The sequence below is a fragment of the Schistocerca piceifrons genome, chromosome 1, assembly GCF_021461385.2.
Source record: "Schistocerca piceifrons isolate TAMUIC-IGC-003096 chromosome 1, iqSchPice1.1, whole genome shotgun sequence".
NCBI classification, from domain to species: Eukaryota; Metazoa; Arthropoda; class Insecta; order Orthoptera; family Acrididae; genus Schistocerca; species Schistocerca piceifrons.
Window position 1 is genome coordinate 64562949 of NC_060138.1, and position 26786 is coordinate 64589734.

General features: G+C 45.1%; 1 protein-coding gene across 1 annotated transcript in view; it reads right to left on the reverse strand.

The window, feature by feature from the left end:
- The window catches only part of LOC124776685, a 712754-nt gene that overhangs the window by 112858 nt on the left and 573110 nt on the right, over positions 1-26786 (reverse strand). Inside the window, exon 4 of the mRNA XM_047251827.1 lies at positions 16672-16840. Coding sequence (XP_047107783.1) covers positions 16672-16840 — 169 coding nt within the window. The remainder of the gene's footprint in view (positions 1-16671; positions 16841-26786) is intronic.

Here is a 26786-nt window from a genome sequence, read left to right on the forward strand (position 1 = left end):
CCACCAGGCTCGGACGGAATACCCAGTGAGTTTTATACAAAATTTTGGGAGACGATAAAATAGCATATCACTGACACCATGAACTGTATTTAGATACACGAAGATATTCCGTGAGATTTTAAAGCAGTAGTGCTCATTCGAAAAGAGACGAACGAGAGACATTTATCTAAGATGTTATACGTAAGATGTTAAATACAGCATTGGAGATTAGATTGAAACAGGCGATGAAGAAAATATCAGGCTACCATCAGGCTCTGTTCCAGGCAAATCTACACTGATAAGCCGAAACATTATGACGACTGACGACCGCAACGTGGCACTGCGAGCACGTGATGCGCCAATGGAAAAGTATGCAAGCGGAACAGACACGGACGGGGATCACGCTAGCGAAGATATGGACTGCAAATGGGGAAACTGAAATAAGCGACTTTGATGAGATTCCATGAGAGTGAGAGAGAAATTCCCGCCAGGAACAAATTTAGAAGACTGTTGAACAACTACCAAGGTTTTAAAATGGCATCAACGTCCAAAAGACGGAGAGGACCATTGTGTGAAGAGCGTAAACAGGTACTTCTTGGTGGGCTCAGAAGATACTGGCAGGAAGTCAAAGCTGGAACAAGAACAAGCTCTTGACAATATAGTGAAGTTGGTTGTTATCACGCAGCCCATAGAGGCTTATCTCTACAATAATAATTAAAAAAGGCGACTTTGACAAAGGGAAAATTATTATTACGCAGAACTTGTGAAGCTGGTCGAATGTTCGTGTGCTACTGTCTTCAGCGTTTGCAAAACGACGTAGGAGTACAGTGAAACTAGCACTAGGCGCTAAATGGTCAGACGTCCACGACGTGGTGTTCGGAGGCTTGACTGATCTGTAAAGTAGGACAGGCATCTCTGCCGAAAGAGCACAATGCTGGCGCACTCATAAGCGTTTCGGAGCACACCATTCATCGTACATCCTCGTCAGACCACCCCTACTCGTTGACACGTTGGCGCAAAGACATCGTCAATTACGACTGCAGTGGGCACAGGACCATCGGGATTCGACCGTCGATCAATGGAAAGGTGCTGGCTCTTCCGGCGAATCCATTTTTGCTACACTAGGTCGATGGTCGTCTCCGCAAACGCCGTCAACGAGGTGAACAACGGCTCGCCACGGTCACAGGCTGGTGGGAGCAGTATTATGCAATGGGAGGTATTCTCCTGGGCTTACATCGGATCTGTTGTAGTAATCAAAGACACGCTGACAGCAGCGAACTACCCTCATCCCTTAATACTTGATGCCTTCCCCAGCAGCGATGTCGTGTTTCATCTGGATAACCGTCCGTGTCTCGGAGCCAGAACCGTGCTACAGTGGTTTGAGGAGCATTACAGTGAATTCACTTTGATGTCTCTGCGACCAAATACTCCTGACGTAAATCCTATGGAACCCATCCGGGGTCGCTATTGGGCGCCATCTCCGTGTGCACAAAGCAGAGGCCCGCATTTACGCGAATTACATGACCTGTGCGTAGACATCTAATGCCACATACCTCCACAAGCCTACCAACAAACTATCGGATCCCTGATACGTCGAATCAGTAATGTACCGAGTGATCAAAATGTCAGTATAAATTTGAAAACTTAATAAACCACGGAATAATGTAGATAGAGAGGTAAAAATTGACACACATGCTTGGAATGACATGGGGTTTTATTAGAACAAAGAAAAAAAAACAAAAAAACAAAGTTCACAAAATGTCCGACAGATGACGCAAAACGTCATTGACTGCGCATGATAATCGTGTATAAAAGGAGCTGTAATGAGAGAGAGAATCAGATGGCCAGCAGTCGCAGCATGTTGACGTTACCTGAAAAAGCTAGTGCTAGTTCAGCGTTACGATCCTATCGCCATAGGAAGGGGATTCGAACGGGTAAAGGTCCGTTGACAAATGCAGCTGTGGCGAGAATGATTTCGACGTTCGAAGCCACGGGTTGTTTAGACGATAGACCCCGTAGTGGCCGACCGAGCACAAGGCGTAATGCTGCTGAGACAGTTCAGGAAGAAATGGAGACTGTAGCTGGTTCGTCTATGCACGGGGAAGTCAGCGCTCGTGCAGTCGCATGTCGCACCGGCATTCCATACACTACCGTTTGGTTGGCACTGAGGCGTACCCTCCGATGCTATCCGTACAAAATCCATCTCCATCATGAACTGTTACCTGGTGATTTAGTGAAGCTGAGGGCATTTTGCGGTGTGGGCGTTTCAAAAGATGGCGGAAGATGACGATTGGTTGAGTAACGTGTTGTTGACCGACGAAGCTCATTTCACACTCCGAGGGTCTGTCAACGCCCACAATTGCAGGATTTGGGCTACCGAAAATCTTAGAACTGTCGTGGAAACTCCATTGCAGGACGAGAAAGTCACGGTATGGGTTGGATTTACCACATCTACCGTTATCGAGCCTTTTTTCATCGAGGAAATGCGTGATTTTGGTGTTGTAACTGCTACCGTGACGGGTTGAGAGGTACGCCGATATGTTACAGAATCGCATCATCCCCAGCCTGGCTGATAAACACCTGCTGGAACGTACAATGTTTATACAGGGTGGCGCCCCCCCCCCCCCCCCCCGATATTGTTAGACTCGTGATAGATCTCTTGCGCGCGTCGTTTGGTGATGATCGTGTGCTTAGCCACCACTTTCGTCATGCTTGGCCTCCCAGGTCCCCAGACCTCAGTCCGTGCGATTATTGGCTTTGGGGTTACGTGAAGTCACAAGTGTATCGTGGTCGACCGACATCTCTAGGGATGCTGAAAGACAACATCCGACGCCCGTGCCTCACCATAATTCCGGACATGCTTTACAGTGCTGTTCACAACATTATTCCTCGACTACAGCTATTGTTGGAATGTTGGTGGACATATTTAGCATTTCCTGTAAAGAACATCATCTTTGCTTTGTCTTACTTTGTTATGCTAATTATTGCTATTCTGACCAGATGAAGTTCCATATGTCGGGCATTTTTTGAACTTTTGTATTTTTTTTTGGTTCTAATAAAACCCCATGTCATTCCAAGCATGTGTGTCAATTTGTACCTCTCTAGCTACATTATTCCGTGATTTATTCAGTTTTCAAATTTATACCGACTTTTTGATCTTTCCGTTCCAAAGACGGAAAAAGCAGTTATGAAGCAGGTAATTATAATGTTTTGGCTCATAAGTGCATAGTAGCCAGGTTGTACTGATTACAAAAACTTGATAGGAGTGTCACATAATATGCTTGGCGGGAGCATGGCTCTCGTTGCTCATATATCTGGAAGTGAGCTTTCTTCGCTTTGCTCTCTTTATGTGCGCTTTAATTTTAAAATAAACAAATTAATTTGCCCCTGATGCTATTAGCGAACAAGACAAATATAACTAGGTTGAATCTGTGAGCAAGAGACGTAAAATAACTATCAGCCACGCAATAATAAATGTTCACTAAATAAAGTTTATTGTCTTCAACATTTTCTTTAATTCGAAGGCTGGTGAAACCAGCGTCTCTGTTAAGTGGTGACTTGAGAACCAACTATAGCTGCTAGTTAACTCACTATATAAAAATTAAATAAATTAAAACTGCTGAATAAATCGCAGACTGTGTCCTCAGCTAAACGTTAATTGAAAATAATAGGCTTACCAACTCACACCTAAACAGAGTCTGAATGAAATAATCTGTCTAACTCAGGCAAACTGAGTCAAAATTCAGTCTCAGGGTTCAGAATTAGAAACCCAAACCGACATCACACGAAAATCACAATTTCAGCGAAGCTGCTAGGAGAAAAACATTCGGAGACACTACTGTGTGCGCCAGCAGCAGATCTGACGTCACGTCCGCCCGTTTTCAAACTTTGACAGTTCCGCGTGTCACGCCAGCCAGCGGTCGGCCAAGCCGGACTGCCAAAGAGGCTGTAGGGCCGTCACGATACACTTGTCACTTCACGTAACCCCAAAGCCAATAATCGCACGGACTGAGGTCTGGGGACCTGGGAGGCCAAGCATGACGAAAGTGGTGGCTAAGCACTGGTGCGAAACTATTCAAGTCCTTCTAAAGAAGACTCGAAAAACTCCTATATTTCTACACGAACGCGGCTGGAATACCGCACAGAATTATACCACTGATCAGCATAGTTCCTGCCTTGACCAAGTCATACTGAACACTGTCCTGAAACAAGGTGACCGTCGCCTCAGTTCATCCGTCCACTGAAAATTCCACATAACGTCACTTAAAATGAGTTTCGCAGTCTCAGCAGCCTAGTTTATATCTTTTGATACTTACATAATATTATGGTTGTGAATACGCCATTAGATGCGCGCTAAAATTCTAGTCCAAATCGAGGCATTATATTTAATTCTATGCGCAATTGTCGCCCAATATTTAAGTTTAAATAGTTTCAAAACTCCGCTGCAGTGCCTGCAAAGAGTTCATACTCTTCGTACCGTTCAATGTTACAATAATTACTGATGTGGCGCTACTCTCTGACTGGGTTTTCAGTCCTCTTTCCAATGCACTTTTCATAATTAAAATATCTAAGATAGTTCACGACTTACGAGTGAAACTACAAAAATTTATAAACAAATAAAAAAAAACATAATAAAAAATATAAATCTGAAGAGCTAAAGGTTGAATATTGTGGGCAACGCCCTCCGCCAACACATATCGCCTTCCTGGATGTATACTTGACTTGGTTTCATAATTTATATTAATTTTCGTTTGAAATCCGATTAAACTGCGCCTCACAGCTTAATTAATCGTACTACAAATCGTGTGAATATATCAGTCCAAAGGCCTCGCCGGATGTTACAGTTTGAGTACTTGATTACCATTGTACATTAAATAATAAACAAGTTATTAAACATTTGCTGATTAGCAGTTACAAAAGCTTTTAGGTGCTGTGTTTTTTGACATGTTTGACTTACAATTAGTATCTGCCCATTGGCAGAATCGTGGTGCTTCCCTCTGTAATACGACGTACCTCCCCTCAGGTTATCATTCACGGTTTACGCTGATGAGTGCAAACATGAACAATATGTGAGACACTACTGTGTGCGCCAGCAGCAGATCTGACGTCACGTCCGCCCGTTTTCAAACTTTGATAGGTCCGCGTGTCACGCCAGCCAGCGGTCGGCCAGGCCGGACTGCCAAGAGGCTGTAAGGCCGCCATATCTCAGTACACGGAGCTTCATGAATTCACCGTGAACCCTCTTGCCTCGCCGCACTGCACTGAAGCAGAGGCACTCATGTTTAACTCATACGCAGGTACGAATGTAGTTGAGATATTCCATGTTTCAATGAATTGTTATTGTTGTTATTGCTATTAAGCTGTGTATTAGTTAGGCTATTTCTCTCTATGGTCGGTGAAATGCTAGTGTAAAGCCTCTGAATGACATCAACCTCTCTCGTCATCTTGGAGGGCTCTACTTTTGCTTCTGGGGAGAAGAGCCACACACAGGCGTACACCACATAGACCTGTAGGACAGAGAGACCCCATATAATGCCATTTTAAACTTGTTAACTTTATTAACAGGATTCTTTTTTTCTATTCTGGGAAGTTCTGTTGCAACTTTTTTCAGTTTTCTCCTTGCTGATGGCTTTCATTCTGATGAAAGTACGTATCCTTACGATACACATTACAACAAGGTTCTGACAAAAGATAACGCTTTTTAAGACCGCAAACGCAAAGTCGCAGCGTTTGCAATATCTTCAGATGACCAGTTAGCACACATTGCTTTCGTAACCGATTCTTGTTGACAGTCAGAAAAATAGCCTTCAATCACTTTTTGAACATGTTTTAATTTCAGTAACTCAGAGCTACATCGATAGAGACGATCCTGTAAATCTGTATTTATTTACATAAGTTCTTTTATTTCTGTTTCCTTAATTTCTAATTGTTGGCATAAGCACACATTGTCGCTCACAGCAGCGTTTGTTTTCACGTTTAACGTTTTGTCTAGTAGCAATTTCTTCATTAGTTGGTAATATATTTACGTGTAAAATATCTTCTCCTTCTTTACGGAGCTTCGTTTCTGCGCCCGAATGTTTCTTTCATTATTAGACTCATTACTACGCTATATATCAGCTCTGGGGGCGATAGATTTAGAGTTGGAATAGCAACAGTCTTCAGCTTGCGTTTCAAAGGAATATTCAACAGTTCACTTCAAATCCCTTTCATAATCCGAAACAGTAAAATGTATTGAGTACACACGAGCACTTTCAACTGAAAACGAATCTACAAGTTTACAAGAATTTATCCATTTTCATTTCGTCTCATTGTTTTTAGGAAATGTGTGAAACTTAATTCGTAACTTACATACTTGTCTGCTATGGTTCGAACAACAGGCGATCGCGCAGTAGACCATTATTTTTCACTTATAAACTTACTCTAAAAAAAAAACCCTCAATACAGTACACTGATTAATTATGGCGTAACTCTGTACTCAGTCGCAAGTCACTGCTACGGCGTAAAATCAGGCGCCAGTCGGGAACGAGAGAGCAGAGAAAGCTCTGAAGAAGACTTCAGCCAATTGCACGCTGACCGAGCTCTCTCCAGGACGAGAACGCGACGGCAGCTGCCTCTATGCGAGGAGAACACAAGCGCCGCTCCCGATTGGCCGCGGCCCAGTTGAGCAGAAACCTCAAGACTAGCGACCTGAATAGAAGTGTCAACTGTATTACTTCACTTAGGAATTGTTTATACTGAAGAGATTTCTACTCCACCTGCAACGGCAGGGGAAGTAGGTTTCTTTCTGCTGGGTGCCGGGGCACGTGGGTATTAGGGGAAACGAACTGGCGGATGTGGCTGCCAAAGATGCATGTTCCCTCCCTCACGTTGTTGAATGTGCCGTCCCCCTCCATGCTGTTACCTCCCTTTTGCGTTTTCGTGTTATGCGTCAATGGGAAGAGGAGTGGCTGGCAGTCGGTGAAAATAAGCTGCGTTTGGTCAAGGCCACCACGCGGCCATGGCGTACGTCCTACCAGTCATGCAGGCGGGATGAGGTTCTCCTCACTCGCCTCCGCATCGGGCACAGTCGCTTAACGCACTGTTTTTTTACTCCGGCGGGAGGACCCCCCAATCTGCAGTGCTTGTGGCGTCCAGATAACTGTCCGCCACATTTTACTTGACTGTCCTTTATGCTCTGACCAGAGGGCGGTGGTTTCCTTGCCACCGGATTTGCCCTCTATTTTGCAAGACGACGCAACGACTGTGGTTAAGGTCTTGCGGTTTTGTGTCCTGTCCAATTTGTTGCCTCGGATTTTAGGGAGAGGATTTTAATGTGCTGCTGGGTGACTGGCTCACCCAGGCTTTAGGTAATAGGTCCGCCAGTCACGATTACCTACTTGTTTCACTTCGATTGCTGTTCTCTTTTCCTTGTGTTTCCTTTCCTTTTTTAGTGCGTTTCTTCTCCTCTTGTTTTGCCTCTGTATGTGAGGATTTGTAGCTGCGCCAGGTCTGTGTCTTTTAGCTGTTCTCCTTGTTCGCTGTCCGTCTTCGTCCCTTCACTGCATGTGTTCCTGTTTCTATGCGTTTGGACGCTGATGACCACGCTGCTTAGCGCCCGAAAACCTCAAACCACACACAAACACATACTATTTTGCATGTCGCCCTTTGCTTGCAACACATCTATGTACTTCTCAGACTTAAGTATCGTCATTTATCTTATTGTAATAAAAACCCATTAATACGATTTGTTTGAATATTGTCTAGCGATCCGAGAAAGCAGGTTTCGCAGACTCCCCATAGTTGACGACTAGGCAGGATTCAACAGTCACGAACGAAAATTCACACTGCCGTAAATAACCATATTCCCGCTTGTAAACGTAATTACAACACAGTATGTTATGGCAATATTGCGGGCTACTGAGTGCTGGTTGGGTTCACTATGACGTCAGCAGCGCGGCTTCCTACTGTGCATACACCCCATCATGCCTCCCATGTATTCTACAGAGTGAGGCAAAAGTCTGAGTACATCCCTGTAAAGGTCGAGGTGTGTGAGGAATGATAATGGCATCTGGTATGGGCTGTCTGTAGGTGGGGGGCAACTTCCAGGAGCTATGGCGGCAGCGGCTGCCATCTTAAAATCCGCCATCTTGGATTTGGTTTACGTGCTTCAAATGGGAAGGGGTTCATGGATCGTCGTGTTGCAGGGGTAACGTCGACAACTAAGATGAAAGCAGCCATATTATCAGTTGACTTCTTGAAAGCGTTAGCCAGGATAAGTCACAAGTACCTATATAGCGCAATGACTGCAAAAGGAAGTAGCCAAGTTTTATTAAACGCCATTAAATGACTGTACAGTTTGTCAAGCTCGGAAATCGTGGTAAATTGTCAAATGACGGATTTCATAAATATAAATTGATCTGTAAAGCAAGGATAACCCTTATCGATGATGATGTTAACGATAGTGCTGCATCTCCTTTTGTTGGCAGTAGAACACCACGTTTCACCATTAAATGCGTTTAGTGCAGGATTCACATGTAAAGTTTATGCTGACGATGTCAGAATGGCAGCAAGGAACCAAGAAGATCTGACGAAAGTTATGAAGATACTCGAAAATTACAGTGGAGGTCAGGTGCTAGTAAAGTTAACCTCCACGAGACCAAGATTATTTTGTGTAGAGAGGGTATTCGATTAGCCACAGTCATGGAGTTCAAGAGACAGTACCTTAAAATACAACGTATAGACATGTAGACCAACCCGAAATAAGTGGCTGCAGGTAAGTGGAGAAAGATGCTGCGAGTTGTTAGAGGGAAACTGAAAGAAAATGTCGACAGAGATCTTTCATAACTCCAAAAAAAGAAGATTGTTGATAATCATATTTTGGCTGAAATTAAGTATATGGTAGAGACAGCGCCAATATCGAAATTAATCGCAAATTGGGTGAAGTCAAGAATAAACTGGCTTATTTGGTAGTCTAAGGTCAACTTTAGCATTACCGCAGAGTGGAGGAGGATCAGGACTGCGGGGTATTAAAAGGTGATGCAATGCGATAATTTTGTATAGATCGCTGAAGGAAGCAAAAGCGCTACCAAATGGTTTAACAGGTGGAATTTCGAAACAGATGCGACCAGAAAGCCTGAGCCCACCGGTGAATATATCACATATCACTCGCGTCTTGGACTGTGTAAGCTATGTTACAGAGAACACAGTTACATATTGGACAAGATAAGACATAAAACTTCCTTAAAAGCTGCGGAGGTGTATGAAGAGATGCTAATTCAATCCGAAGTGAATAGGATGGAAAGAAAATGTACGGACAGAAACTGGATAGCAGTATGAGCAAACGTATCCAACAAATACAGACTTTTGTAGTCAACCTGACGTTGGGTTGTCAGTGAAAAAATAGCAAGAAATGAAAAACTTAACTCACTTAAACTAAATCTAACTATCAACTTTCCTTACTGAGAAGAAAAAGACAACTTGGAGCACAGATTTCTCTGCATCAAATACTAGAAGATGCGCCTGTGGACAAAATTTAAGCTTGCTTCAATGAGTAGCACAGACCAAAGGCATACACTGAGGTGACAAAAGTCATAGAATGGCAATCTCCACACATGCAGATGGCGTTAGTATCGCATATACAAGGTACAAAAGGGCAGTGCATTGGCGGAACTGTCTTTCGTACCCAACTGGTTCATGTGAAAAGATTTCCGACGTGTTTATGGTTTATGGCCATACGATGGGAATTAACAGACGTCGACGGCGGATTGGCAGTTAGAGTTCCACACATGCGAGATTCTATTTCGGATATCCTTAGGGCATCCAATATTTCGAGATCCACAATATGAAGAGTGTGCCGAGATTACCAAATTTCAGAGATTACCTCTCACCACATTCAACGCAGTGGCCGACAGCCTTCACTTAACAATCGAGAGCAACGGCGTCTGCGTAGAGTTGTCAGTGCTAACAGACAAGCAACATTGCGTGAAATAACTGCAGAAGTCAATGTGGGCATACGATGAACGTATCCGTTGGGACAGTGGGGTGAAATATGGTGTTAATTGGCTATGGCAGCAGACGACCGACTTAAGCACTTTTGCTAACAGCACGACGTCCTCGCCAGCACCTCCTCTGGGTTCGTTGACATGTCGATTGGACCCTAGAGGACAGGAAAACCATGGCCCGGGCAGATGGAGCCCGATTTCAATTGATAAGAGCTGAAATATTGTTCATGTAACGCAGAGCGATGCTGGAAGCTGCTGCCATCAGGTACGGCGGGAACGCGAGATGTTCTGTTCTCAGCTGATTTTAAATGACCAATGACTGAACTACGGCGGACAACCCATTTTGTATCTCTGAATTTACACTCGTGTCCTAAGCTAACCTCAACTTCTTCAGGCGCAATGTATCCGAGAAAGCGGCGGTCAGCAACCTGCAGCAGAACTACACACATCAAAAAAAGTTTTGCATCACCCCAGTTCCCAGAAGTTCTGAAGATAGACGTTGACTATGGATATTGTATCACAGACACAGTCCCTTTGACTGTTTAGCTATGTCACTAAACCCAAACCCGCTCAAAGATGTAAACACCCATGCATGAGAAGCGCTTATTAGGCGGAGGGGGTCCGACAGCCGATCAGTTCCAGTCATTCCACCAGGTACGAGGTACACGGTTCGTGTTGTCTGTAGTTCAACGATGCCTAGACCGTCAATATCGCTCGTCGATCGTGTCCGCATTGTTACTTTGTGCCAGGAAGAGATCTCAACAAGGGAAGTGTCCAGGCGTCTCGGAGTGAACCAAAGCGATGTTGTTCGGACATGGAGGAGATACAGAGAGACAGGAACTGTCGATGACATGCCTCGCTCAGGCCGCCCAAGGGCTACTACTGCAGCGGATGACCGCTACCTGTGGATTATGGCTCGGAGGCACCATGACAGCAATGCGACCACGTTGAACAATGTTTTTCGTGCAGTCACAGGACATCGTGTTACGACTCAAACTGTGCGCAATAGGTTGCATGATGCGCAACTTCACTACCGACGTCCATGGCGAGGTCCATCTTTGCAACCACGACACCATGCAACGCGGTACAGATGGGCCTAACAACATGCCGAATGGACCGCTCAGGATTGGCATCATGTTCTCCACCGATGAGTGTTGCTTATGCCTTCAACCAATCGTCGGAGACGTGTTTGGATGCAACACAGTCAGGCTGGACGCCTTAGACACACTGTTCAGCGAGTGCAACAAGGTGGGGGTTCCCTGCTGTTTTGGGGTGGCATTATGTGGGGTCGACGTACGCCGCTGGTGGTCATGGAAGGCGCCGTACCGGCTGTACGATACGTGAATGCCATCGTCCGACCTATAGTGCAACCATATCGGCAGCATACTGGCGAGGCATTCGTCTTCATGGACTACAATTCTCTCTCCCATCGTGCACATCTTATGAATGACTTCCTTCAGGATAACGACATCGCTCGAGTGGCCAGCATGTTCTCCAGACATGAACCATATCGAACATGTCTGGGATAGGTGTTTATGGACGACGTGATCCACCAACCATTCTGAGGGATCTACGCCGTTGAGAAGTGGGACAATCTGGACCAACAGTGCCTTGATGAACTTGTGGATAGTATGCCACGACGAATACAGCCATGCATTAATGCAAGAGGACGTGTTACTGGGTATTAGAGTTACCGGTGAGTACAGCAATCTGGACCACCACCTCTGAAAGTCACTCCGTATGGTGGTACAACATTCAATGTGTGGTTTTCATGAGCAATAAAAAGGGCGGAAATGATGTTTATGTTGATCTCTGTTCCAATTTTCTGTACAGGTTCGGTAAATCTCGGAACCGAGGTGATGCAAAACTTTTTTTGATGTGTGTATTAATCACGCTTGCTTTGATCACGACGGGTGAAGATGACATGTGCGAGGAAACTCAAGAGACAAAATATTCAGTTTCTGCGCCAAAAGTGAACTATAACATCTCGCTTTTTCTACGCGAGCTGACGCATACTGACCGACGAGCACTCCTGGTTGGAACTCACATGTTACAGATGGCACAGGCAGACTGGAAACGAAAAATAATGATAGGAAGAAAGATAAGAGGAAATATAAAAGTGAATACGATGATGAAAATGATGCGACAAAAGATTAAAAAAATTATATTTAAAGCAATTAATTGATAGTAATAATAAGAGTTATTTTGATAAAGATTTAAAAATAAAAGAAACATTGTCATGTGAGAGGATTCGAACGCAGGACATTCAGTCCGTTGAACAGTCATCTTACCAATGTGCTATGGAAAACCTTCACTATGTTTGCTTATATTTATGTCTATTGCACCATTTGCAACGATCATTTACGGTCTTCACGAAGTTCGGATTCACGTCGTGTCATAAATGAAGTTTATGTACTGTAGGTCGGTCCCTATGATGATAGTAACTGAGTATGTAAAGCCAAATCGCTTGTTGTGCGGAAGTATCCAGTAGTCTTTGACTAGTGTCGTTCCCATCGTTTTGTGCGTATTGTTTCGGGTGTGTTTAAATGTGTAATGAAATGCGAAATAAAAGGATCGGACGTGAGAGTTGAGATCCAAACAAAACAAGAAAAAAGCCAGACAAGGAATCGGAAGTGAACTGACCGTTCGTTTGTTGTGGCTGTTTGGCAACGACGAACACTTCGGGCGTAAAGTTGAGCTCCTTGGTTGGAGGAACCCACATCCAACACATGAAGTGTCAACTGTCATGTAATTTTAATCACAGTATAGTTTTAAAGTTGATTTTATTGTGAGGTGTAACAGTTTGAAGTCAGCTTGTGGAAACTGCAAAATATGGAATAAAGTAAGACTGAAGTGAAAATACGTTCTCACTTTTGACGTAACTGAATTGATGTGTGGATAAACAGAACCTGGACACCTTTTTGCAGATTTAACGTTAAAGAATTATTAACCAACGAGGACTGTGCCAAGATAAAAAAGAAATTACCATTAACGAATAGAAATAATGCAAAACGTTTTTTACTGATTCTCTCACTCTCTGATTCATACTTTTATTAATGACATCTCTTGTGCGGCAGGGGCGTCCACTTTGATGAAAACCTAGTTGCCAGTGAAAAAGTCTAATAAAGGTGTCTTTGTAGGTTGGATGAGTGGGTTCTGGGGCAGCACACTCACAATGAAAGTAACTCAGAATAGTGAATAGTAAAATAACTTTGACAACGCTCTGTAGAGCAGCTGCACAATAGAGATTCAGCCTATCTGTGCTGCGTTGACTACAGTCCAATGAACGCAAACTAAATAATGTTCTCTGAACTTAAGTGGGAAGAAAACTGATCTTCTCTGTCTCTGTCCATAATTGTATTCACTGTTCTGTTTCTACTGAATACTAACCACTGTCCAGCTATCGGCCACTGTTTCTATCTCACTCGACGGGCTGAAGACGAAGTCACGACAAACTTTCTGCAGGAACTCCCTAGCAAGACATGGACTGACATAACTTGCGACAGACAGCTGCTACTCGCGCACGGTTACTTAAGCGCGAGCCTCTTTCGCTGATGGCGCTGCGGCTCCACAGGGTGTGATTCTCGCGGACAGCAGGACTGATTTAAGAGCAGTGATGTTCCTGCTGCGGACGGAGTCCACGATACTTCTGGTAACAACTGTCGCAAATTCTTCTCCTGTGTTCTCAGTACACCACATGATTTCCAATACACACACGGTAATTGCGCAACACTGGATTATTTAATATCGTTTCTGATGTGTTTTCAGAAGAGCCAACACCGTGTAGCTAGAGGGGGCCGAAATGCACGCGTTTAAGCTCACGCAAACTGGAGTGAGGTCTGGAACAGGACAATGTAATTAATATAGCCAATAAAGTACGTTGCTGCTGGAATACTTAACTTTAATCCATAATTCAAAAATGGTTCAAATGGCTCTGAGCACTATGGGACTTAACTGCTGAGGTCATTAGTCCCCTAGAACTTAGAACTAGTTAAACCTAACCAACCTAAGGACATCACAAACATCCATGCCCGAGGCAGGATTCGAACCTGCGACCGTAGCGGTCTTGCGGTTCCAGACTGCAGCGCCTTTAACCGCACGGCCACTTCGGCCGGCTAATCCATAATTGGTGTACATCGCTCTTGACGGTACATGTTTTACAATCTCAATATTAACTGGTAATGGCGCCTTGCTAGGTCGTAGCAAATGACGTAGCTGAAGGCTATGCTAACTATCGTCTCGGCAAATGAGAGCGTATTTGTCAGTGAACCATTCCTAGCAACGTCGGCTGTACAACTGGGGCGAGTGCTAGGAAGTCTCTCTAGACCTGCCGTGTGTTGGCGCTCGGTCTGCAATCACTGACAGTGGCGACACGCGGGTCCGACGTATACTAACGGACCGCGGCCGATTTAAAGGCTACCACCTAGCAAGTGTGGTGTCTGGCAGTGACACCACAGTTTCAGTTAGATTTTGGTACTTTTTATGGCTCAAGAAGAGAGTAGAGACGTCAGAGTTCTCAACAGCATAGCGGAAGAAACTACGCCGAATTGACGGCAGTGTTGCACGGAATCAGCGTGGTCTCTCCTAAGGTTGACTTCTTTGGATTTTTGTTCGGTATGTTTATTTAGTAACTCGGAGGACGAGCCTTTCCTTCCAATATTACTTGATTAAGCGGCTACAAGGATATCAGATAGATTCTAATTCGTTGTTGGATCATTGTGTGACTAACATCGTCAAGTACACTTAGTTTAATTCATATTGTTTGCGTATGTTGGGTGTTTGGGTAGAAGCATACTGTACTCAAAAAATGGTTTAAATGCCTCTAAGCACTAAGGGACTTAACATCTGAGGTCATCAGTCTCCTAGACTTAGAACTACTTAAACCTAACTAACCTAAGGACATCACACACATCCATGCCCGAGGCAGGATTCGAACCTGCGACCGAAGCAGCAGCGCGGTTCCGGACTGAAGCGCCTAGAACCGCTCGGCCACAGCGGCCGGCCCATACTGTACTAGCTCAGTGTAAGAAAGAACGGGAATGTGTGCTTATCCCAAACCATTTTCCTTCCGGGAAGCTGTTGGGAAGCTCTTGAGACGTAGCCATGGGAACGAGTAGCGGTCTGCCGCGACCATTTCTGTAGAGTTTGGCGGCGAAGCAGCTTAAGAGTCGCAAACCCTGGGACGCGGTGGCGTTCGGCGCCTGGCCGTCTCGGCCGTAGACAGTACAGCAGATTCCTCACGGCTTGAGACCCGCCACCACGGCGCCTCTAGCCATTAAAATGTTGAGCGCGTAGGCAAGGCGCGTTCCCGCGGACACTGTAACCGACTTGACTTGGATTGGCAGGTTCACATTTTGTCGATAAAATAGGGAGATATGCCAGAAGCTTTGACGCAAAAGAAGACGCGGAAGAAAGCGACTTCTAGAAATATGATTCACCAGCCACATTGAAAGAGGAGGGGAAACCGATACTTGCTATAGGAAACGCAGTAGAGAAACGTGGTTTATCTGCGTCTTCCGTTTTAGAGCTGGTTCACATCTGACGTGCTCTGCGCGGACAATGGGCGAACTTGCTGCCCTGTGCTCTTTTGCAGTAGATAGCTCAAATCAAATGGCTCTGAGCGCTATGGGACTTAACTTCTGAGGTCATCAGTCCCCTAGAACTTAGAACTACTTAAACCTAACTAACCTAAGGACAGTGCCCGCAGATGGCCACGGAGTCACAGGAGAGCCCGTAAAGCCTGGTGTCAAGAACACCGTACATGGTCATTGGAACAGAGGTCCCAGGTTTTGTTCACGGACGAGTCCAGGTACAGTCTGAACAGTGATTCTCGTTGGGTTTTCATCCGGCGTGAACCAGGAACCAGATACCAACCCCTCAATGTCCTTGAAAGGGACCTATGTGGAGGTCGTGGTTTGATGGTGTCGGGTGCGATTATGATTGGTGCAGGTACACCCCTGCATGTCTTTGACAGAGGAACTGTAACAGGTCAGGTGTATCGGGACGTCATTTTGTACCAGTATGTCCGCCTTTTCAGGGGTGCAGTGGGTCCCACCTTCCTCCTGGTCGATGATAACGCACGGCTCCACCGAGCTGCCATCGTGGAGGAGTACCTTGAAACAGAAGATATCAGTGGAAATGGAGTGGCCTGCCTGTTCTCCAGACCTAAACCCCATAGACCACGTCTGGAATGCTCTCGGTCGACGTATCGCTGCACGTCTTCAAACCCCTACGAAACTTCAGGAGCTTGGACGGGCACTGGTGCAAGAATGGGAGGCTCGAGCAGCTGCTCGACCACCTGATCCAGAGTATGCCAACCCGCTGTGCGGCCTGTGTACACGTGCATTGTGATCATATCCTATAATGCTATGCGCTGGAAACAGTGGCGTTTTGTAGTACATGTGTTTTGGGACGGTTTTCTCAACATCACCAATACCGTGGACTCACAGATCTGTGTCGCGTGGATTCGCTATGTGCCTATGCTATTAGCGCCAGTTTTGTGTAGTGCCACGTTGTGTGGCACCCATTCTGCAATTATACGTAATTTATAAGCATTAGTGTAAATCGCTTGTAAGCACATATGCCCAGTCCCTGCCATCACTAGCCGGAAGAGTGGACGTCACAACTGAGGATGGCAGGCGCGCGCCCATTGTGTTGCACCAGTGTGTGGAGAAGCGCGAATGTTTGCCGTGAGCGCATCGCAGCGGCTGACCTGAGGAGGCGTCGTTGGCGGCGACCTGCAGGCGGTCGAGGTGGCGGGAGAGGGCGGGCAGGCGGCGGCTCAGCAGGTCGCGGAAGACGGCCATGTCCACCGACAGGCCGCGCAGGTTGTTGGCGAAGTAGCTCTCCGGCAGCACGCCCTCCACTAGGAAGATCATCACCTGCGCACGCCAAAGGGCCGCCGATCACACTCTCTGCAGCTAACTACAGTACCTAGTCTAACGTACGCAGTCGCTACTCTCACTTGTTACCATCTGATGACAGATGAAGCGACACTAGCGCTCATAGCGGCGAGAAAGCAAGCTCTCTATTACAGTCATATGTGCCGTACGAATTATATTTAGTTTTTATGATTTTCTTACGTAATTTGCGCAGTACTTACAAGGGGAGGCCACGACCTTGGGATCACAGATGTGCTTCAAAATAGCAAAGTGCAAGTAGTAAGGTGCACTTCGGAGAAAATCACAAGAGAAGTTTTACGCGTCTATTATGTGACTTATATATCTGTGCGTAGGTGCTGAACATAAAAAAGAAAAAAATAAGGCTGAATGAAAGGATCTACGATGAACGTGAACTGGTGCCTTGTGACTTCCACCCCAACCAAATGCAACAAACAATTATGAGCAAAAAAAAAAAAAAATAATAATAATAATTAAAATGGTTAGCGTTCGAGCTTCCTAAAACGAACGAACATATGTGAGGAGACGGCGCGGCTCCCGCTCAAATGTGATTTTTAATCTATATTTTTTCATCACTGGTCATATTGTTTAATTTGAGAGCTAATGCAATTTGAAAAAAACCACATGCATATGCAAGAAGTTTTATTAGTCTCTTTCATGTTATTTGACTACTTACTATTTTCAATTAAATCTAATAATTAGAACAAGAATGTTTATAACTATTGATAACCAAACGAAGCAAATATAGCGTTTCACTTAAAATGTATACCTCTCGTGATTTGCGAAATCCCTTATACACGCTATCTGGTACCCGGAACTACTTTCCACCTCGACACTTCGAGCTGCCGACACAGGCGGGCCCCATTTGGCAGTTAACCTGCATCGGTGAGACGTTGCTTATGTAGTAAGAACGAACAGTGTACCCGCATTTTATTTGAATATCACTGATTTTACACTTTCACCACAACAACGAAGGTGACTCCGTGTTCTTCGACTAGTGCAGATAAAGATTGTCATGACGATTCGAACCGTTGCCTCGTCCACGATCTTCTTGCGAAGCGCGAACGCTAACCACACTTTTTTTTGTTGATCCCATTTTTGTTCGTTATTGGTCGTTGTATTTGTTCGGGGCGGACGTCCCACGACGCTTGTTCAAGTTCATCGTTGACCCATTAATTCAGGGTTTCTTTCTTTCTTTCTTTTTTTTTCTTTTTTTAAAAGAGAGAGGGCAGCTAACCCTCTGACCAAACACTCTTGAGGTACCGTGCCGACATCATTTTACCACACTGACTTTTTAAGGCCCGCACAAATACATGTTACACAATGGAAACGTAGCACTTTTGTTGCGATTTTCTCGGAATTGCCCAAGTAGTGCACCTTACTACTTGCACATTATGTCGTGTTAATGGACTGCTAAAGGTGTACAAAATTTGAAATAAATCTGTGATCCCAGCGTCGTGACCTCCCCTTGTTAGCATATTTTTGCGTCCCAAGCTGTAGTAAAATATCAAGAGACACGACCGAATGTTAAAAAAAAAAAAAAAAATGTAAACAGAGCAAAACTATTCGAGTTTATGCAGCAAGTGACAGCAATAAACGGAACCGCTTACTGCGCTACCCTGACTAATCTTCGAAGTGTAATACAGAATAAGCGACGTGGTCTTCTGACGTCTGGAATTTGGGTGCTGTCTGAAAATGCCAGGCCCTATTCTGCCATTCACACCCAACTAGCAGTTAAGCTTATGTTTCTCAACAGATTTTACAGTATAAGCAGACGCTAGAAAGTAATTTTTTCTGTGACATAGAAAGAGCAAGTTGGAAATATTGAAATACAGCACTGAACTTTAGGACTGAACAATACAAATTTTTCGAAGAACGTAATATTTATAAACACTATAATTCAATCAGGCAACATTTTAAAAGGACTAAATTTCCCACTAGCAACCATATCTTAACTTTTCCAACCACATGACCTTTCAGAAAAACTTGATCTAGTTGAAAAACAACTAAATTCGTTACACTGACCTTTCCTCTCTATGCACCTAGATTAGTATGCTCAAGCCTTGTATGTTGCATTCCATTCCTACAGGCAGATTTTTTTCCGCCGAGTACAAAATACTTAAGATTGATCGATGAGAGGATACGGAACAAAAAAGGTCTAATGAATTTATCTCCAGAAACGCATTTTTCCATCCTAGAAACCATTTATTGAGTCATATATTGTTACAGAGATTGCGGTCTAATACGTGCTGTTTTTGTTGAAAATGGTTTCCACGTGTCTCAACGCATGCCTCACACGTTCACATCGACCAGGCTGGATCCGAACAGTGTCAAAGGCAGCATGAATACGCTGCTCCAGTGTCTCCACATCTGGAATGGGCTCTGCACAAACGATACTTTTGACATGGGGCCCATAACCAGAAATCGCACGGGTTGAGATCCGGTGAACGAGCAGCCATGCAACTGGACCCCCTCGTCCGATCCATCGATCGGGGGAGACACGATTGAGATGCGTCCGGACATTAACGGCTAAGTAAGCTGGAACACCATCGTGTAGTAGCCACATAACCCTTCGAATCGTCAATGATACTTCTTTCAGCAGGGGAGGCAAAATTACCCGCAAGAAAAGCCGACAGATCCGGTTTGTTAGGCGACGTGGAAGGTCGCCAGTTATCCCGGTTGCACTGATGCCGATGATTCACTGTCACCATACCATGGGGGTTCTGCATGCTGTCCCACAGATGACTGTTATGAAAGCTGAAGATACCACTCAGCGTCAAGGTGGCCTCTGCTGCAAATAGGATGGATGACACAAATCCCGAAATCGTGCTTGCCTGGTGAAGAAACCAGTGGCAAAATTGCCTCCGATGTGGAAAGTCTGTCGCTACTAAGGCCTGCACACGCTGTAAGTGATAACGGTAGTAACAATTGTCATGGAGAATGTTCAACTATAGTGGAGGGCCAGTTGCCTGGTACTGACACAGCGGTCGTCTTCCACAGTGTTAATCACATTTTCCTCCAAGTCTGATGCCCGAACATTGTCGGCAGAGACAGGTCTCCTGATACAACCTTGCTGCCCACCACCTGTTGCCATCTGCCTTTCTGTAAGTAAACACCGTGTTGGCAAGCTCTCGATTCGAATGCGGAACCATTGTGTACAACGCTGAATCACATCCACTACAAGGTGAGTCAGCAAGTGCAGTGAATCGGACACAACATTACCTACTACTATGTCAGGAGAGGGCGCTAGGGCATGACTTATGAGGAACAGTACCACCTTATAGGACGGGGCTATGCATGCTGTAACTGTGGCCGCTTGGTACAGCGCGTATTAGACTTCAGTCTCTGTAACAAATTATGACTGAATAAATGGTCTCTAGCATGGAACCAATGCATTTCCGGACATAAGTTCATTAGACTTTTTTGTTTCGTATCCTTTCGTCGATCAATCCCTCGAGTTTGTAAGCGATGGAAAAAAATCACCCTTTATAATTCGAAGCAGTACAAAGAATATTTTTCACAACAACAATATACAAAAATAAAGTCTGTCGGTAAAAGATATGACGTTCGTTTGTTTACTTAATTTATGCAAATTCATTCACTGAAAAATGCGCAAAAGCTTGTATACAAAGCCTTAAGTTAGCTGCTCAGATTTTATCACTAACAGTTAACGAGCAGAAAGCACACTCGGAGTACCCCCCTTTTGCGCATACGCGTGCTATTCCGTCTAGTGCGCATGCGCGGATTCACGACAGTTTAAAACCGCGAACTATTGCCGCGCTGATAATGTTTTTCGTTCGCGGCGGACCGTCTTGTTACACCCCTTTTACATGGCGGCTACTGACGACGGCACCTCGGGCCTATAAACAAAAATAGCAGGCCTCCGCATCGTTACGGAGGAACGGAGAGGCAGTTATTAAGCGGCCCCTGAGAAGAACCGGTAGCAGCCATTAAATTGCTCGCCTCGGCAGTAACAAGGAAACCTAAACAAGTCCGATTTGCCGCGCGGAGTGGCCGCGCGGTTAGAGGCACCATGTCACTGACTGCACGGTCCCTCCCGTCGGCCGAGTGACCGCTACGGTCGCAGGTTCGAATCCTGCCTCGGGCATGGTTGTGTGTGATGTCCTTAGGTTAGTTAGGTTTAAGTAGTTCTAATAAGTTCTAGGGGACTGATGACCTCAGATGTTAAGTCCCATAGTGCTCAGAGGCAACCACCACAGATGTTAAGTTCCATAGTGCTCAGAGCCATTTGAACCATTTGAACCTCCCGTCGGAGGTTCCAGTCCTCCCTCGGGCATGGATGTGCGTGTTGTTCTTAACATAAGTTAGTTTAAGTAGTGTTTAAGTCTATGGACCGATGACCTAAGCAGTTTGATTCCTTAGAAATTTACACACAGTTGAACAAATCCGATTTCTGCAAGGAAGTCTCTCAGCGGAGCCGGTGTTCGGGAGACACGACGAGACGTCTCCTATTCCCGTAGGGTTAACGGTATGCTGGAAAACGTCCCATCACTCCCGGGTTTTGTATCGGAAGTACATTTGCGTCAACAAGTGTTTCGTGTGTCCTCAAAGAAAGCGACGATGAGCCACTTCTTTATACATAGTGGCCGACGGCATTCGGAAGTTTTTGAAACAGCTATTATGTTTGCGGCGTCTAGGTAGATACGGTGGGACAACTAGCCATTATTGGTATACCATTAGAGTCTTGCAAACAACCAAGGATAGAACAAGCGCTGACTGAGCATAAACTGATCTGCAGGTATACACGTACATAAATTAAGGCTAAGTCGTGAATCACTAGGCACGATTTTGCGAAAATATTTAAAATTCCATTCATATAAGACACGTGTTGTTCAACAGCTTAAGACATCAGCTTATGAGCAACGATAGGACGATAGGACTGAAATGCAAGGGAACTGCTCAAAGAAAATGAACGCAGCAGTCGTCACAAGACGCATTTTTATTTGGATGGGAAGGTCAATAAATAGAATTTCCGGTAATGAGTTAATTAGAGACCTCATAAAATTCGATTACATACCTTTTCATTCAGAGTAAGCAACATAGTGTTATGCGATTACGATTTTCGCCGCCATTGGCCTGTATTGGTTCAAGGTGAAAATGGTGCAATTGCCACCACTGAACGAAGTTCTTATGCTCAGCACTTTTGTACAACCACAGTTAAGAAGCTGACGTTTACTCAGCGGTCAAAATGTTTATTTTCAACAGGATGCTGCTGTACGATTGTCAATCGATGTAGCGCCTCGCATGTTTCCACGAATGGTCATTTCACATTTTGCAATTTTTTGTTGTGGCAGTGTTTTAAATAAAAGCCGCGCGGGATTAGCCGAGCGGTCTCAGGCGCTGCAGTCATGGACTGTGCGGCTGGTCCCGGCGGAGGTTCCAGTCCTCCCTCGGGCATGAGTGTGTGTGTTTGTCCTTAGGATAATTTAGGTTAAGTAGTGTGTAAGCTTAGGGACTGATGACCTTAGCAGTTAAGTCCCATAAGATTTCACACACATTTGAACATTTTTAAATAAAATGTTTCCAGTCACAAAGTCTACACATTAGCCGAAATGAAGGTTGCAATCAGACAGGGAGAGGAAACACTTATTGTGAAATACTGGAACGCGCATATGAGGACTTTCAACAGAGGTCTGAAAACTATGTTCAATAAAAGGGACATCGCCTGCATTAAGTTTTAATACACATTAAAAATGGGATATAACTACAAAATTTTTCATGTGCGTAATTGATTCTTCATTAAAAACCTAGTGTGAAGTGTTCATTTCGAAAAAGTTTGCGGATCATTACTCTTGATTTGACAGTATTTGATTGTTAGCTGTTAAAATAATGATAATTAATACTGCTGTTATTGTTCATTGTTTGTTCCATTATTTGGAATAACCGGCAGTGATGGATGCTTCCGCTCGTCACAAAGATTTCCGCAAGCTTCTTAATTGGGGTCACCCGCCACTGCTGTGTTCCCGCAGTGGGGCGAAAAGTTAATGTTTCAAAGCAACTCTCAGGTATTTTGGGATGAGTTGGTTGAGCAGTTGAATTAGCAGTATGGGGACAGTGGAAACGATGGAGAGCGATCCTGTCCATAACTAGCCGCTCCCAACTTACACAGAAAGGTCAAAAGGCGAAGCCTGGACTTCAATATCCCCAATGTACTCACAAAGAGTGAGAACTTGTATCATCGACAGCTGGGGAAGTACTGCAACTTGTGAGGAATACGTACGTCTGTTTGTTTTCTTTTTAATCAGATAAATCTCCGTCTATTCAGGATGAACGTAGCTGTACATAGTTCCAAAATACTCGTATTAAGAGGCCGAAAAATGCTTCATAAATAGGAGAATTATAAGTAGTTAGTTATCAGTCATAGAAAAATTCGTACAAAAATGCGCTTCTCAAAAGCAACGGGGCGCACATTATATTCGCAACAGAACATTGCCTAGATGACAAAACTGAGAGTAATGGGATGTATGAGAGAAAATTTTATGGGAATTCTTGGCGAATTAAAGCCGATTAGGCGTGATGGCGGGTGGTGTCTCATGGTTAGACAGCTGAGTTTAGTAGAGCACTAGTCCACGGGTGGCCCGAGAGAAAGCCAGTGGACACGACCCCTCGGCGGGCGGCAGCCTTTGTACAGGGAGGAGGTGGGGTGGCGTCCTAGTCCTGTACCGCAAAACTTAAAGCCGGGATTTCTCCACTACGTGAAAAAAACTGGCCCAGACTCAGTTTTTTTGCGCTGTGTTAACACAAAATACGGGCCTGGCGCCGTTACGGGCAGTCTTGACGAGGTGCGCACTTTTATAAGCCCCTCACACGCCCGCTCTTGGCGTGCGACTCTGAAGAAACATTCCGATGGTTCCGGTAGCGACGCAGAAGCCTCGAGAACGTTTCAACTTAAAATGCCTCCCAGATGTCACCCATTGGCTGAAATTATGTGTCATGGGGCTGATTCCCGTGCACACAGTGTCTGGGGGGAAGACAGGCGATTGGCGGAAATTTTGTTCCAAGAAGATGATTGGGCAGCCGCTGGTGCTGAGTAGGAGAAACTGAGGCTACGCTCGATCTCAGAAACAACGATTCTTGTTATGACCGCTTTAGCGAGCAGTCGAATTACTCTGTATTGTCCATTACGGAGAATGGAGATGGTAGTCTTATCTGTGCGGACTGCCGCGATCGCGCATCGTCACAGTTGCAGCTGCGTGGGTCGTCTACATAACAACACATCGAGCAAGGCAGCAGTCGACGACAACACCACGTACTGCTGCAATTATTGTTATAATAAATATACGCAGCACCGGCGTGCTGTGATCAGCCTTGTGTTTTCTGGTTAGCGCCTTGTGTTTTCTGGTTAGCGCCTTGCTCCATCTTGACAGAACGATAGACCTCATGACATTTGATTACCAGTTCGCACCATTCGTAATCGCCACTTCACACTTTTTTTTCTTTCGACAGACTTGTGATAAGATACACACAGAGTTTTGTGCTATACATCTGGATGGGAGAGTGACAGCCGACACAGAAGCTATTTCAAAGTTTACAGTGTATATTTTAACTGTTCCCTTCTTACTACTTGGGGAAAACTTTTAATAACAATGTAATTAATTAGCCCGCCCTGTTAGCTGAGCGGTCTAACTCACGGCTTTCCAGAACGGGAAGCAGCGCCTGGTCCCCGGTACGAATCCGCCCAGGAGACTTGTGTCGAGGTTCGGTGAGCCGACCAGTCTGTGGATGGTTTTTAGGCGGTTTTCCATCTGCCTCGACGAAGGCGGGCTGGTTCCCCTTATTCCGCCTCAGCTACACTATGTCGGCGATTGCTGCGCAAACAAGTTCTCCACGTACGCGTACACCACCATTGCTCTACCACGCAAACGTAGGGGTTACACTCGTCTGGTGTGAGACGTTCCCTGGGGGGGGGGGGGGGGGGGGTGTTCACCGGGGGCCAAACCGCACAATAACCCTGGGTTCGGTGTGGGGCGGCGGAGGGGTGAAGTGAAGTGGACTGCGATAGTCGTCGTGGGGTTGTGGACCACTGTGGGTTGCGGCGGGGTCGTTTCTAGGTCGCTGGTTAACATACAACATGTAATTAATTTGTCTCTGCTGAACTGAATAAATCTAATAATTACTCACAACACTATCTTTTCAGAATATCCGATCCTTGGTCCCTAACAGTCAGTTCTGAAGGACTATTAAAAAAAGATAAAGATTTACATAATCTTATATAAGGAAAGTGGTCACACTCAAGTTAGTTGCATAGCAAGGTGAACATATCAATGTCAGATAGCGTGTTGTGCACTTTAATATGCTCCTCTCTTGGGTTCATTCTTCGAATTTCCAGTCTCAATTGCAATCGTTTACATAGTAAATTGTAACTTTCTTTGTGACGACTCGGTGGCCAGTTCGCAATGTCTACTGTCATCCGTTCATTGGCGTATTGTACTCGGCCGGCAGTTGGCCGAGGCGAAGTAGGTGTTTTCATCCTCAGCAGTCCTCTTAACGGTAGTGGAACTCGCGCAAGTGACGAGTCTCTATGGCAGTGACACCAACTTGCATCTTTCCGACTGTAGTGCTTTTACCCTGGCTGTGTCTTGTTCGGACGACACAGCACGTCCTAAGCGCGGAAAAGCCCTCCATGGCTCCCTCCCTTGCTCTTCACCATTGACACTACATGTGGTGGCAAGTAACGTTCTCCATCCATTCGCCAAACCTAAACCTCCCCATCATTTTTCCACAAGGTATGGCATGAATTATTACTCCAAATCACTCGTTCCCAGTAATTCTGTGGTGTCACCGCCAGACACCACACTTGCTAGGTGGTAGCCTTTAAATCGGCCGCGGTCCGTTAGTATACGACGGACCCGCGTGTCGTCACTATCAGTGATTGCAGACCGAGCGCCGCCACACGGCAGGACTAGAGAGATTTCCTAGCATTCGCCCCAGTTGTACAGCCGACTTTGCTAGCGATGGTTCACTGACAAAATACGCTCTCATTTGCCGAGACGATAGTTAGCATAGCCTTCAGCTACGTCATTTGCTACGACCTAGCAAAGCGCCATTACCAGTTACTATTGATGCTGTAAAACATGTACCGTCAAGATCGATGTTCACCATTTACGGATTAAAGTTAAGTATTCCAACAGCTACGTCCTTTTTTGCTAAAGTCTAACTTCCTTGTCCTGTTCCAGACCTCACGCCAGCCTGCGTGAGCTAAAACGCGTGCCTTTCGGCTTCCTCTCATAGTGGGTTGGCTCTCTTGCCAATCCACAACAAATTCATTCTCCAAAGGCGGCGCCACTTGCCTCATCTCAACCGTCCACAACTGCCTGCAGACGTGTGTGGCTTATGACAAGCTGCTTGACCACGTTACCCCAATCTTTTTAACTCCCAACGCACAGTCATTGTACTAGCTAGATTGCTGGCAGCAGTTTAGCACTCACAAGTGATTGCTTCCGCTGATTTCATGCAATTTTTACATTCACCCTCCGTAATGTCACTGTCTGGAAGCACGAGGGATTGCTGAAAAGTAATGCTACCGAATTTTTAATGTGAAAATTCGTCAAGCTTTTTAACTAAAATAAACTGTATTGACCTTCTACATCTTTGTTCTTCATCTCTACATGTTTTTTTTCTCAAAATAGTCACACCGGTAACAAACACATTTCTCCTAACGAGAGATCGCTTTGTTTATACCTCCAGTGTAGAACATTTGACATTTTTGACGGAGCCACAGCCTCACTTCTGCTGGCACCGCTGCATCACTACCAAAGTAAAGTCGTCGAAAGTGTTCTTTTGTTTTGGAAACAGATGAAAATCGTTTGGAAGGTGCTACCACCATTGGACTGAAATAATTTTTATTTTGCTTGGCCTTGGGCCATTTTCAAGTACGAAAATACGTTTTTTATAATAGTAAAATAAA